The sequence below is a fragment of the Equus quagga genome, chromosome 13 (assembly GCF_021613505.1).
Source record: "Equus quagga isolate Etosha38 chromosome 13, UCLA_HA_Equagga_1.0, whole genome shotgun sequence".
In the NCBI taxonomy this organism is placed as follows: Eukaryota; Metazoa; Chordata; class Mammalia; order Perissodactyla; family Equidae; genus Equus; species Equus quagga.
In genome coordinates, this window is record NC_060279.1 from 44,137,191 (window position 1) to 44,152,879 (window position 15,689).

The window sequence follows — 15,689 nt, forward strand, 5'->3', positions numbered from 1 at the left end:
CCCTGGTAACCACCGATCAGATCTCCTTGTCAATATGTTAACTTCCACCTATGAGTGGAGTCATATAGAGTTCGTCTTTCTCTGACTGGCTTATTTTGCTTAACATAATACCCTCGAGGTCCATCCACGTTGCTGCGAATGGGCCAATTTTGTCTTTTTTATGGCTGAGTAGTATTCCATTGTGTATATATACCATATCTTCTTTATCCAATCATCAGTTTCTGGGCATGTAGGTTGGTTCCACGTCTTGGCTATTGTAAATAATGCTGCGATGAACATAGGGGTGCAAGGGACTCTTGGGATTTCTGATTTCAGGTTCTTAGGATAGATACCCAGTAATGGGATGGCTGGGTCATAGGGTATTTCTATTTTTAACTTTTTGAGAAATCTCCATACTGTTTTCCATAGTGGCTGTGCCAGTTTGCATTCCCACCAACAGTGTATGAGGGTTCCTTTTTCTCCACAACCTCTCCAACATTTGTCGCTCTTGGTTTTGGATGTTTTTGCCAATCTAATGGGTGTAAGGTGATATCTTAGTGTAGTTTTGATTTGCATTTCCCTGATGATTAGCAATGATGAACATCTTTTCATGTGTCTATTGGCCATATTTATATCTTCTTTTGAGAAATGTCTGTTCATGTCCTCTGCCCATTTTTTGATCGGGTTGTTTGTTTTTTTGTTGTTAAGCCATGTGAGTTTTTTGTATATTATGGAGATTAACCCTTTGTCTGAGAAGTGGCTTGTAAATATTTTTTCCCAATTAGTGAGCTGTTTTTTTTGTTTCAATCCTGTTTTCCCTTGCCTTGAAGAAGCTCTTTAGTCTGATGAAGTCCCATTTGTTTATTCTTTCTATTGTTTCCCTCAACTGAGGAGTTATAGTGTCCGAAAAGATTCTTTTGAAACTGATGTCAAAGAGTGTACTGCCTATATTCTCTTCTAGAAGACTTATTGTTTCCAGCCTAATCTTTAGGTCTTTGATCCATTTTGAGTTTATTTTGGTGTGTGGTGAAAAAGAATGGTCAATTTTCAATCTTTTGCATGTGGCTGTCCAGTTTTCCCAGCACCATTTGTTGAAGAGACTTTCTTTTCTCCATTGTAGGCCCTCTGCTCCTTTGTCGAAGATTAGCTGTCCATAGATGTGTGGTTTTATCTCTGGGCTTTCAATTCTGTTCCATTGATCTGTGGACCTGTTTTTGTACCAGTACCATGCTGTTTTGATCACTGTAGCTTTGTAGTATGTTTTGAAATCTGGGATTGTGATTCCGCCAGCTTTGTTTTTCTTGCTCAGGATTGCTTTAGCAATTCACGGTCTTTTGTTGCCCCATATGAATTTTAGGATTCTTTGTTCAATTTCTGTGAAGAATGTTCTTGGGATTCTGATTGGGATAGCATTGAATGTGTAGATTGCTTTAGGTAGAATGGACATTTTAACTATGTTTATTCTTCCAATCCATGTGCATGGAATGTCTTTCCATCTCTTTATGTCGTCGTCAATTTCTTTCAAGAAAGTCTTGTAGTTTTCATTGTATAGATCCTTCACTTCCTTGGTTAAGTTTATCCCAAGGTATTTTATTCTTTTTGTTGCGATTGTGAATGGGATTGAGTTCTTGAGTTCTTGAGTTCTTTTTCTGTTAGTTCATTGTTAGTGTATAGAAATGCTACTGATTTATGTATGTTGATTTTATACCCTGCTACTTTGCTGTAGTTGTTGATTATTTCTAATAGTTTTTCTATGGATTCTTTGGGGTTTTCTATATATAAGATCATGTCATCTGCAAACAGCGAGAGTTTTACTTCTTCATTACCTATTTGGATTCCTTTTATTTCTTTTTCCTGCCGAATTGCTCTGGCCAACACCTCCAGTACTATGTTGAATAGGAGTGGTGAAAGTGGGCACCCTTGTCTTGTTCCTGTCCTCAGAGGGATGGCTTTCAGTTTTTGTCCATTGAGTATGATGTTGGCTGTGGGTCTGTCATATATGGCCTTTATTATGTTGAGGTACTTTCCTTCTATACCCATTTTATTGAGGGTTTTTATCATAAATGGGTGTTGGATCTTGTTGAATGCTTTCTCTGCATCTATTGAGATGATCATGTGGTTTTTGTTTTTCATTTTGTTGATGTAGTGTATCACGTTGATTGACTTGCGGATGTTGAACCATCCCTGTGTCCCTGGTATAAATCCCACTTGATCATGGTGTATAATCTTTTTCATGTATTGCTGTATTCTATTTGCCAGAATTTTGTTGAGGATTTTTGCATCTATGTTCATCAGTGATATCGGCCTATAGTTCTCCTTCTTTGTGTTGTCCTTGTCAGGTTTGGGGATCAGAGTGATGTTGGCTTCATAGAATGTGTTAGGGAGTACTCCATCTTCCTCAATTTTCTGCAATAGTTTGAGAAGAATAGGTATTAAGTCTTCTTTGAATGTTTGGTAGAATTCTCCAGTGAAGCCGTCTGGTCCTGGACTCTTATTTTTGGGGAGGTTTTTGATTGCCGTTTCTATTTCCTTACTTGTGATTGGCCTATTCAGATTCTCCATTTCTTCCTGAATCAGTTTGGGGAAGTTGTAGGAGTCTAGGAAGTTGTCCAGTTCTTCCAGGTTGTTCAATTTGTTGGCATATAGTTTTTCATAGTATTCTCTTATGATCCCTTGTATTTCATTGGTATCTGTTGTGATTTCTCCTCTCTCATTCCTAATTTTATTTATTCGAGATTTCTCTCTTCTTTTCTTGGTGAGTCTGGCTAAAGGTTTGTCGATTTTGTTAATTTTTTCGAAGAACCAACTCTTTGTTTCATTGATCCTTTCTACTGTCTTTTTTGTTTCAATATCGTTTATTTCTGCTCTTATTTTTATTATTTCCCTCCTTCTACTGACTCTGGGCTTTGTTTGTTCTTCTTTTTCTAGTTCTGTTAGGTGTCATTTGAGGTTGCTTATGTGAGCTTTTTCTTGTTTAGTGAGGTGAGCCTGTATTGCGATGAATTTCCCTCTTAGGACTGCTTTTGCTGCATCCCAAATGATTTGGTATGTCGTGTTCTCATTTTCATGGTCTCCAGATAATATTTGATTTCTTCTTTAATTTCTTCAATAATCCATTGTTTGTTCAGAAGTGTATTGTTTAGTCTCCACATTTTTGCACCTTTCTCTGCTTTTTTATTGTAGTTGATTTCTAGTTTCATAGCATTATGATCAGAAAAGATGCTTGATATTATTTCAACTCTCTTGTATTTATTGATGTTTGCTTTGTTTCCCAAAATATGGTCAATCCTTGAGAATGTTCCATGTGCACTTGAGAAGAATGTGTAACCTGCTGTTTTTGGATGAAGTGTTCTATATATATCTATTAAGACCATCTGGTCTAATTTTTCATTTAATTCTATTATTTCCTTGTTGACTTTCTGTCTGGATGTTCTGTCCATTGGTGTTAATGGTGTGTTGAGGTCCCCTACTATTATTGTATTGTTGTTGATGTCTTCTTTTAGTTCTGTTAAGAGTCGCTTTACAAATTTTGGTGCTTCTGTGTTGGGTGCGTATATATTTATAAGTGTTATGTCTTCTTGGTGGAGAGTCCCTTTTATCATTATGTATTGTCCCTCTTTGTCTTTCTTTATCTGTTTTGCTTTGAAGTCTACCTTGTCTGATATTAGTATAGCAACACCTGCTTTCTTTTGTTCATTATTAGCTTGGAGTATTGTTCTCCATCCCTTCACTCTGAGTCTGTGTTTGTTTTTGGGGCTGAGGTGTGTTTCCTGGAGGCAGCGTATTGTTGGGTCTTGTTCTTTGATCCATCCTGCCACTCTGTGTCTTTTGATTGGGGAGTTCAATCCATTTACTTTTAGAGTGATTATTGAGATGTGGGGGCCTACCACTACCATTTTATGTCTTGTTTTCTGGTTTTCTTCAATTTCCTTTGTTTCTCGTCCCATGGTTTAATCTGTTCTGATGAAGAGCTGCTACTCTCTGTTGTTGTCCTTCTACTTATCTCCTCTGCTCTTGGTTTTGTAGCCCCTTTCCTTTTTTTGATTTTTCAGGAATGAGGGTTTTCCTGAGGATTTCCTGAAGAGGAGGTTTTGTGGCAATGAACTCCCTTAATTTTTGTTTATCTGGGAAAGTTGTTATTTCTCCATCATATTTGAAGGATATTTTCGCTGGGTAGAGAATTCTCGGCTGTAGGTTTTTGTCCTTCAGATTTTTGAATATATCATTCCACTCTCTTCTAGCCTGTAAAGTTTCTGCTGAGAAATCTGCTGATAGCCTGATGTGGGTTCCTTTGTAGGTTAGTTTCTTTTGCCTGGCTGTCCTTAGTATTTTCTCCTCGTCGTTGACTTTTGCTAGCTTCACTACTATATGCCGTGGGGTTGGTCTTCTTGCATTGATAAAGTTTGGAGATCTATTGGCTTCTGTCACCTGAAGATCCATCTCTCTCACCAGATTTGGGAAGTTCTCAGCCATTATTTCTTTGAATAGGCTTTCTGCCCCTTTCTCCTTCTCTTCTCCCTCTGGTATACCTATAATCCTTACGTTGCATCTCCTAATTGTGTCTGATAATTCTCGGAGAGTTTCTTCATTTCTTTTTAGTCTTACTTCTCTCTCCTCCTCTGCCTGCAGCATTTCTATATTCCTATCTTCCAAATTGCTAATTCTTTCCTCCATATTATCAGCCCTACTGTTCAGTGCATCTAGATTTTTCTTAATCTCCTCTATTGTGTTCTTCATTTCCAGTATTTCTGTTTGGTTCTTCTTTATCATATCAAACTCTTTTGTGACATAGCTCCTGAACTCGTTGAGTTGTCTATCTGAATTCTCTCTTAACTCATTGAGTATTTTAATGATGGCTGTTTTGAAGTCATCATCATTTAGGTTATATATTTCATTTTCTTTGGGATTGTTGTCTGTGTATTTGTTGTTTTCCTTCTGTTCTGGAGATTTAATGTATTTTTTCATATTGCTTGATGTTGTAGATTTGTGCCTCCGCATAGAGATAGAGATTAGTTGCTCCTTCCGCTTGTTACTGCTGGTGTGGTGGGGGAGCAGCTGTTTATACTGCACCAACCAGGAACCCTATCCGCAGTTGCTAACTGGGCCTGGGCCCCTCCTCGTAGTCACAGTGGTCCTTTGGATTCCCTCTTCTGCCATGGGGACCGTCACGGGGGTGCTTCAGGCTGCTGGTGCCTACTGTTGCAGCCCACCTAGACGTGCTCCCTCCTTGGGGTCTGCAACGGTGTTATGGGCTTTTCCAGCAGCCAGGGGTAGGATCACTTATATTTGCTGCTCCATCACTGTCGGCACCCACAAAATCTCACTTGTCCACTATGGGTCGCAGCAGAGCTATTGGCATCTTCTATTGTCTGTGGTTAGCTCACCTAGCTATGCTACTTTTGTCCCAGGGTCTTCCAGCCTTGTGGCTGCTGGATGGGTGCTCTCTACTAGTGCTGTACAGAGGTTTTCGCTGAGGCTGCTGTGAGCCTGTAGGGTTTCCCCCTAGGCTACGGAGCCGGGTCGCTGGAACTCCACCCAGCCCCAGTCCTGTTCCCCAGGAACTCGGGGAGCCCTTTGCCCTGACTGGGGGATAGCTGGAGATCCTGATTTCAGTGGTAGCTGGTCACCTGCTGCCCTGCCTGATATTCTCCTCTCCGGGACCCTCCCGGTGTTGTGGATGCTGGGAATGGCCCCTCCGCTAATAGCAGACAGAGAGTTTTGTCTGCTGCCTGGGCAGAACTCTGGAGCTGCCCTCCCGGGCCGCGGAGCTGGCCTCTGGAGCTCCACCCAGCCTCAGTCCTCTCCGAGGTCTCCGGCAATCCCTTGCCCCACAGGGTGGGCAACGGCAGCTGGGGGTCGCCTCACCCTCTGGGATTCTCTCCGAGACTTTCCCGAAGTTGTGAATGTTGGGCGTGGCCCCTCCGCTAATGGCAGACAGAGAGCTTTGTCTGCTGCCCGGGCGGAACTCTGGAACTTCCCCCCTGGGCCACGGAGCCGGCCTCTGGAGCTTCACCCAGCCCCAGTCCTCTCCGAGATCTCCGGCAATCCCTTGCCTGGCCATGCAGGTAGTGGCAGCCCGGGGGCTGCCACGCCCTCTGTGATTCTCTCTGGGACCCTCCGGGCACCGTGGACACCAGGCGGGATCTCCCCGCCAATGGCGGGGCGAGACTCTCCCCACGGGCTCAAGTGTGTAACTCTAGAGTTTCCCTCTGCGTTTAGGAGTAATTGCGGGGGGTTTAGGTAGGGTTCTGGTCACCTGTTTCCACTGTCGCTCCTCTGGTGTGTGCTCACTCCTGCCCTAGGTGTTTGTTGATCTTCTGGGGGCGTCCGTTGGAAGAAAGGCGCTTGCAGGTACTAGGCTGTTCGGTCGGGGTCAGAGAGTTTTCACTTATCTCCACCTCCTCCCGGAGGGAAGTCCGTCCGCCTTCCGATGTATAGTCACATGGGTCTCTCAGACATCCTGAGATGCTATCTCTATGTTCTTGCTTTTAAATAGCTGAGATAATATATATGGTTGTAACAGTGTCTGGCACAAAATTAGTGCTCAAAAATTAATTTTTGAGTGAATATAAAGTAGTAATTTATAACGATGGACATATATTGGAATTTGCTGAGAAATTTTCCCCAAGTAGGCATGCTTTTCCTGGTGGTGTTTATTTAATAAATCTTGGGTGGGGCAATCATAAGATCTTTAAGAAAATAGTTCCCCAGATGATTTCAGTGTGCACTCCAGAGTAGAAGACACTCATCTAGATTTTAGACAACTGATATAAATTTATGAAGCAAAAGAATTTCACCTTCTTGCATTGTAAAGAAAGTCAAATATAGAAATTGTGTGATTTGATTTCAGCCAAAAATTGAGACCTGGTTAAAGACTAGTCAAGAATGTAGAAGATTCAACCTCTCAGATTTTCACTTTCCACTCTTTATATTCCCGCTTTTAGTTTTGGCTAGGAGAACACGAGAAAAAACTTTAGGGTTTGGAATAGTAGGCTCAATATGAGGCAGCAGAATGGTATGGCTTCCAAAAGGCTTGATTATATCCAGCATAGTTAAAAAAATTATAATGTCTTAGAACTTACAGTTCTCCTTCTCTAAACTGGTCAGACCACACCAAAAGACATATTGTAAAAGTGACACTGGAGTGCATTAAAAGGAGAGAGATTAAGAATGGTTAAGGGATTTGAAAATGTGCCATTTGAAATAGAACTGAAGGAGCTAGAGAGGTTTAGTCTGGAGAAGATAAGATTCAGGGAATATGACAGTTCCCTTCCACTATTTGAAGAGAGATGCTATGTCAGACGGATTTGATTTGCTCAGTATCACTTCAAAGGGTTGAACAGAACAAAGGAGTGAAACTTTGAGGGTTGCATGATATCAGCTAAACATTAAAAACATTTTTCTATCAGCCAGTGCCATTTCAGGATGGAAGGGGCTGCCTCTGAAATTAAAGAACCCAAGCAGAATAGGAAAAGGATGAAAATGGCTGGATGGCCATCTGGCCAGGGTCATATGGAGTAGATTCAAGCCTCTGAATAGGGAGAAATCAGATGACCTTCAAGGTTTCTTTTAATGAAGAAATTCTTTTATTCTATAGTTGTTATAATAAAATTTGCTAGCATTACTAATGTTTAATTAAAACTATTCAGAGTTTTTCTTGGCATCATAGCTTCCTCTTCCCTAGTAAATGTCCTCATGGTAGCAGAGAAAAAAGAAGCAAGGTGTTAGAATTGATAGATCAAAAACCTTTCCAAATTTCCCCCAAATTGTATCATTTCTTAATTCCTTTTAGTTTTACCCAGTAGATCATGTACTCCTTGAAGAGCACTGGACCAGCAATCAAATGCAAGTAACCCAGTAAGTTGGTTTAATTCCAGTCACGTTAAATAGGTCTTTCAATTAGGTCAATTAAGTAAGGGGGAAAAGTTGCATTAAAATAGGCCACAGCATCTGAGTACTATACTTTAAACAACTGAGACTTTGCCAGGACTTAGTTAAGTGTTAGGAACAGAGAAAATGAGTATTTGAAAGAGTCTGCATTACAGCTATGGAATTAGGGGGTTTTAGGAGAAATGCACAAAAAGCCCAGCCTCCTATGCTGGCAGAAGCCTAGTACTAATTCCTCCAGCTTTTTTTTTAACACCTAGAAGGAAGGAATCATCAGAAGGTTCCCTACATCTTTATCAAACTTCCAACAGGAACCCTGAGTTTTTGGTTCTACCCATAGCCCTCCTGTCTACCTACAAAATTCTTGCCTTTCTCATCCCTGAATTCTACCCTCTCTCGGCCAATTTTAAACCCTTAGGATTAGATAGTTTATTCCATTCTTTCATGCCTGTACAACTCAGTCTGTCCAATTCCCTGGTCGGTCCTTTCTCTACAAAGCCCCATTTTCCTTCTTCCTGTGTTCTCTGGAATTACTCTTCTCTTGTCAAGAAAATATTCCACCCTTTCTAGACACTGAACCCACTTCCTTGCCTTAACTGAAATTTAGTTTTCTTTTTTCTTTGCATCTTTTGCTGCCCTCTCAAAACCCAACGGAAATGTTTTGCTTTTACTTGGCAGCTTTCTTTCCTTGAAAACCATATGAAATTATACCAATTATCTGGATCACAAGAAGGCATTATGTCATAACATGGCATTCAAGTTTCTCCACAAACTGGATGCAGGCTGCTTTTTCAGGCCCATCTTTCAATAGTCTTTACCATATATCCTACAATCTTCTAAATGCCTTGAATGATAAACCCACTAAGCAGCAAACGCAGCAGGAACTCTTGTACCCTGTGCCTTCACTTCCACTATCCTCTTTGCTTGGTATGCCCTCCTTTTACTCCTTATTTGTATAGAAAAAGCCTACATATATCTCCTCTCTCCCTTAGTAGTAACTGAAAGCTCTTTAAATAAGAGAATAATGCTTATTTGTCTTTGTATTCCAAGCCTAGACTAGTGCCTAGGACAGGGGAGGTATCTAATAAATAACTATTCAAACAAATGCCAGTTTAGCTTCTGAGGTAAATGAAGTTCTAAACTCTACAGTGGAAACTTGTTATCTGAGGATCTCAGTTTATGAATTACTTCAGCCAATTTCTGGCATGTTAAAAAGCGGGGCTGGACTGGAAAAACAGAATGGAAGCCACATCTCTTTTCTCTTTTTACACTTACATGTACAGGGACAAGTCAGGATTATATAGATACAAACTGCCTTAGGCCTGAAAGCAGACTGAAAGACCTAGTTCCATAGAGTTGTAACTCAGGCTCACTTCTTTCCCACATTGTCTTGTGACCCTTGGAAAATCTCTGAACTTCAGTTCCTCATTGTTGTTCAATGACATTCTTCTGCTAACATCCACCGACCTCTTAGTATGTGCCAGGCCTTCTGCTAGGTGCTGGAGATGCAAATATGACCAAGCAGAAAATTCCTGTCATTATGGAACTCAGAGTCAAGCAAGGAAGATAGACAAGTAAACAGACACTTAATGTGTTCATTCACTCAGCAAATATTTACTATATCTTAAACAAGTGCTCCAATAGCACTGTAGAGGAGTTGCTATGGGAACAGTGAGGAATAAGGACCCAATTCTTCCTACAACTACAAATCCATTGTAAAGGATGAGTAAGAGTTTACAAAAAGGACTAGGAAATCTTGACCATAACAGAGAAGAGAACAATCTGTAATATTTATGCAAAGTTAGAGAAAAGTGACAGAATAAGCCAAATTTTGAGAACTGCAAGTAGTTCAGAATTCTGGAAGATAAAGTGTTATAGGAACTAAAGAAAATGAAGCTAGAGATATTTATAGAGGCAAAACCAAGAAAAATCCTTGGGTGCCTTGCAAGAAGTTTGCATTCACTGTAGGCAATAGAGAACCATTGAAGGATTTTAATTGGGCGAGGGGGAGTCAAATCAGATTTGTAATTCAGAAGATGTGTTAGAGGGGAGTGAAACAGGAAGTAGATCCATGAAGAGCCTATGACAAAATTCCAAGTAAAGCATGCTGAGGGCTTTAAGCCAACATAAAAGAGTAGGAGGAGACAAACTTGAATGAAATTTCACTGGTGAATTTGAAAGGATTTGGTGACGGAATGCATGTTGGAGATGAAAGCAAGAAAAAAATCTGCTCAAGTGCTGTGGCCATTGATTTAAATTGGTAATATGGTGGGGTGGATAAGGAAGGAGGCATAATAACTATGGTAAAAATAATAAGTGTCTGAACAAGAAAACACTGCAAGAACAGTATTAATGAATTAAGAAAGAACTGCATCACAGAGTATTGTATGTATCTTTCTATATTCCTATCTATCGAATCTATAGTGGGGTTTTTGTTTGTTTTTTTAATGATTGGCTGCCTCTCACAGGCAAGAAATAGACCTTCTCCTGCATAATGTTTCTAGTTAATAGAAGTAAAAGTTATGGTTGTACTATGAGAAATAATTTTGAAATCAGCTCTCAAAATGTATTCCACAAGCATCTCGAGATTTGTGATTAATCTCAAATGAAGCATTTCAGTGTTTCCTCATTGACTTATGAATATAAGCAATGAGTTCCAAGGCTAAAATGAGAAAACACATGGCAAAGCACAGAAGGCTTTGAGTGTTGAATTTCTCAGTCTCATATTTTAAGAGGGACACCCTAGAATAGTGACTAGAGTGTGCCCAGAGAAGGGCAACCAACACAGCAGAGAGTGTGAAACCTCTTATATGGGGGAACTAGGAGTGTTTAGGCTGATAATGAGAAGACTTAAAGAAGTTATGACAGTTGTTTTCAAATGTCTCAAGGGCTGGTGTTTGTTAAGTTAGACTCCTTGGCTCCAGAAGGCAGAGCTAAGTCTACTGGTGCAAGTTGCATGGAGGCAGATATTGCGGTCAATAAAAAGAATAATGCTTCAGCAACTAGAGCAGCCAAACAGTTAAATCTCCTTAGAAGTTAATGAGATTCTCATCACCAGAGATGTTTAAGGAGGAATGAGATAACCACTCGATTAGAGTATTTATAGAGAGAAAGCTTATGTTAGGTAAGATATATTCCCATTCTAAAATTATACATTCCAGAATTTTATGGAGTAACACCCTAGGGTTGGGTGTGGCTAAAATTTTCTACATGGCATGGTGCCTATAAATCTGGGCATAAAGCTCATCATTTAAGCTTATAGTTATGTCAACTTAAATACTATTCTACCTTTGTCTAGCCGTGTCCTTGGTGTTAAATTCCTACTATTGGAACTGTTTGTGCATTAGTGCTTAAATTTATCTGTCAAGATTGTGTATTATGAGTTGCCCTTGCCCTTCCCCGCCCCACCCCCCGCCACTCTCACCACATAAAAAACTTTAGAAGATGAGGCTTATCTTCCATAGGACTTTAGGCAAATGGGACTGAGAGTTTATTTTTACTTCCTTCTCCCTGTGGTATAAAGCCTCTTTGTTATTAAGAGTACAAGTACAGGTGTGTCTCCCACCTTCCCCCTGCCCTTTTACTTTGTACCTCATTTTCCATATACTTTTAAGGCCATTTATCATGTCCTCATTTCATTTCCCAAATGAAAGTCTATGTTAGGGAGGAGGCAGTTATTGGTTGGTAGCAGGAGAAATATCTCCCAAAGACAAAGAAGAATAGAGTAAGCTACTGATGTTGATATCCTTATACGGTGCGGGTGGTAGAGTAATGTGATCAGGTGAAGGCATAACCTTGTTGAGTACAGAAAACAAGCCTGTATTTCTTTGAATTCTCCCTAGCATAGTAATTGTTAATAGGGTTATTGTCCTACTGAGGTAATTTTACACTTAAAATTTTGATTTTTCTCTTTAGGGCTAAAGACATTGCCCTCACAAAGTGAGATGATGAAAGATATAGCTAAGGCTCAAGAGGAAATGGCAAAAAGGTAAGAAATTCTCCCAGGAAGATATATGGTTAATTTTTCTACTTATTTAGTTCTTAATGAGAGCAATATTGTACTGTATTTACCTTTCTCGTGTTAGCTTAAGGATTTAGATTATATTTTGAAGGAAAAGGAAATAATAGTTTGTGACAATGGAATGAAGAAAGAGCACCAAGTAGTTTGAATATGGAAGGGAAAGGAGAGAAAAGCTTAAGAAAAGAATCTAAAATCTTATGTTTAGGGCTTAAAAGAAAAGCCAAGTAGGAAAAAGCACATGGAGAGAAAACCAGGTATATTGTTTTTGAAAGGATTCCTTCACATGCTAGCAGAGCTTCCAGAGAAAGGAAACGCAACAAAGAATTAATGCACGGTAGATATGGTTGAATTACAAATCTGTAGGTAGATTTACAAATCTACAGAGCCCACTTTGCTGGCTGTCATCATATGACAGCATACTCAGGTTACAGCAGCTTGTGGTATGAACAGTCTATGTGATTTGGGAAGGTGGTAACATCAGCCAGTGGCTTAGTGCTTAGATGGACACTGTAATTGAGCAGTCCGAATTTCAGAACTTGAGCTTCTTCACTGGGTGATTTTTATTTGGACAAAATGCAAGTTGATGGTAATTCCTAAATTTTTGTGGAAAAGTCAGAGGCACAATCATTCCAGGCCCAAAGAGGTGGTTTTCTTCATTGCCTATACCAGCATAACTCCCCCCTATCTGAGAGGAGAAAGAGAGTTCTTTTTTAATCCTGATACCTATGCCGGGGCTCTCCTTCTTTTCACTGCCAAACTTCTACAATAAATATTCTACAGTATATGCTTTAAATTCTCACCCTTTTCTCCCTCCTAAGCACCCTCCTGCATTCTAACTTCCATCCTTACCTCTGAAACTGCTCTCTTGAAGGTCATCCATGACCAACTTCATTTTCCTTCTTCTCAGTACTGAGTTTGGGGCTTTTACACATCTCTTCCATCTTCGAGTGCTTTCTTTCCTTGCTTTTCCGGCACTAAACTATCCTATTTCAACTTCCCTCCTCTCTTTCCTTTGACTTATTTTGTCTATCTTCTGATTGTGAGCAGTCACCAAGGATATAATTTAACCTTTATTGAGGGTCAACTATGTACACACACTGTTTTATATGCATGAGTTCCTTTAATCCTCGTAACAACCCCACCAGGTAGCTACTAGTGAATCTCTTGTGAAACTTTCATGAATGCTATAGGTCCCGATCGTCTACTATAGGATAAATACATGCCCACAAACCTTTGAGCCAACAAAACATCCATACGGGAAAGCTCTCAAATTCTTTCCTGTCTTCTCTTCTCTTCTAAACTTTAGTCCCATTTCAATACATTCCTAATTGACCATCTATCTGTTCCTCTGGAATTCCATCTCATCAATTCTATCTCAAATTTATTTTCTATAATTTTTTTCCTGTCCTTGTTTTTGGATTCCTTTAGTAAGCACACCTAATCTCAAGTAGCTTGACTTGGCTTTTCTCTTACTTCCTTTCTGTTGCACTGTTCTTTCTTTTATTTTCATTATAGAAAGTAAAAAAGAGAAAGTCCCCCATTAGCTCGCTAAATCTCACTCTGTCCACAGCATCACTGTTACCACATCTTCCCTCTAAAAAGTCCTTTCAGCTCTTCAAATCTTCACTTGGTATAATCATTCCATCTGGGTCTGTTTGGAGGGCCACTTCCTCCTGTAGGACAAGTCATCCTCCCCACTCCTTTCAGGATTCCAAATTAACATTGGCCCTGGGATGTCCTGCTCCAGGGACCCCACCACCACTGTCTTCTGAAAACAATTGATGATCCCAAACTTGAGACTTTTTGTGGTGGCTTCTCTCTGATAACATCAGAGTCCTCTGTATCTGATCTGCTATATTTGCCTCTCTACAGCCAGCCTTGTTTTCCACAAAATGCCTCCTCTACGGTAGGTAGTGCTCACAGATATTCTATGTTCATTCCTGCTTTATTCCTTCACTCTGCTGTTCCCCTGACTTGTAACTTTCCCCTTTGTTCTCAGTTTATCTTTATCTTCCACATCCTTCAAGGATTTGTGATAGCTCTGTTTTAACTACCCTCTTCTACATTTCTATTAAGCACTCTAAAACCACACGATTTAACAAAAGTCTTATATTTTTCTCTCCTTCATGTGAATCTAGCTTATCTCCTCCAGTAGATGATAAGGTCCTTAAGGATAGAGACAATATCTTTCTTTCTTCCCTATTTTCCACAGCTCCTAACCCAATATTGAGCCAATAATAGGCACTCAGAAAACACTGATTAACTGATTGATTGATTGATTGAGTTGTTGATGGGCCATGGCTTCTGTCTTCTCTGCTTCAGGTATGTGGAGAGCCAACGTCATACCATTCAAGGAGACTATATGGATACCATGGAAGAGCTTGCTGATCTGGTGGGTGTCAAGCCTAATCTGTTGTCTCTGGCCTTCACCGACCCCAAATTGGCATTACAATTATTACTGGGACCCTGTACTCCAGCCCAGTATCGTCTACAGGGCCGTGGAAAGTGGAATGGAGCTCGAAAAGCTATCCTCACCACAGAAGATCGCATCAGGAAACCTATGAACACAAGAGTCATTGAAAGCAAAAGTTCCATGACTTCGACAATAACAATGGCCAGGCTCATGCTGGCTGTTGTTTTCTTTGCTATAATTATCACCTATTTTTAGCTGTCCCATTGTCATTGCCCTAGTTTTCTTTGGGAAGCTGGATCTAGAGATGCCTTCAGAATCTGATGAAATTGAACTCTCAGCTTCACATTGCTCAGAAATCTACTTTTATTTCTCTTTCTGAAGCATTAATCTTCTTTCCTCTTTTCCCTACAGTGAAATCCCAGCTTTTCATTCATATGGACTTACTGTCCTTCCTCTTAGGACTTATCACTTTTTCCTTCCAGCAATGCCTGGACTGTGAGCTCAGGTACCCTTTCAGTCATCTTTGTATGTCCTTAGCAGAGTTCTTGACATGTGGTAGGTGCTTAATAAATGTTTGCTTTCAATTATCAAATATTATGGTGGAGGACATAAGTCAATATCTGTAAAAGAAATGGATGACTCCATGTAACTCTGCTTCTAAATTCATTGACTCTCTCATTCTACTTATAATATGCAAAGTTACAAAAAAATCATTGGTTAACTTCTAAACCAAGCTATAATTAAGATGTGAATAGGAAATTGAACTTAAAACAACTCAAGATACAAAGCCTTAGGTACTAATGAATGTGTACTAATACTGATCAATCTGCCATATCTTGCTTTTATAATTATATTTGTCAATGCAAATAATCCATAATAAATCTGTAAATCAAAATTGGAATGAGTTTATTATGAACCAGATCTGAGGACTAGCCTGGAGCCTGCCTTCCTTCACAAACAAGTGGGGTGTACAGAGTGCTTATATACTGTCTTGGAACAAAGAGCATGTATCACATACAATAGGAATGTCCCTTTTACAATAGTCATGAGCTTGCTTTGCCAGCACAGCAATTCGGTGAACACAGCAGGTCGATGGTCACAAGGTGAGTGCAGGTCAGCAATTAATCCTTATTTTAGGGAGAGACGCTTATCCTTAAAGAAATGCCAATGTAGGGGAAATTACATCCTTATCTTTAAGGGCCTTGTTCTTGTCTTTGGGACATAGTAAATATTTAAAGGAGATAAACAATGCATGCTCAACAAGCCATGCCAAGCCCTTTTCGAAAAACAAGGACAGGTCAAATTAGTTTTAACCCAAACAACTTCCTCATATACTCCAATATATCCTATTGCTTTTCATTTATTTATCATATTACAAGGTTATAACAT

The 15,689-nt window shown here is 39.9% G+C and overlaps 1 protein-coding gene across 2 annotated transcripts in view; it reads left to right on the plus strand.

Annotated features, from left to right (window-relative positions):
* The window catches only part of FMO5 (flavin containing dimethylaniline monoxygenase 5), a 38,800-nt gene extending 24,237 nt beyond the window's left edge, over positions 1-14,563 (plus strand). For both annotated transcript variants that reach the window (XM_046684453.1, XM_046684455.1), the window contains 2 exons: positions 11,782-11,854; positions 14,210-14,563. In XM_046684453.1, coding sequence (XP_046540409.1) covers positions 11,782-11,854; positions 14,210-14,555 — 419 coding nt within the window. In that variant the 3' untranslated portion in view covers positions 14,556-14,563. The remainder of the gene's footprint in view (positions 1-11,781; positions 11,855-14,209) is intronic.
* The last annotated feature ends 1,126 nt before the right edge of the window (positions 14,564-15,689 follow it).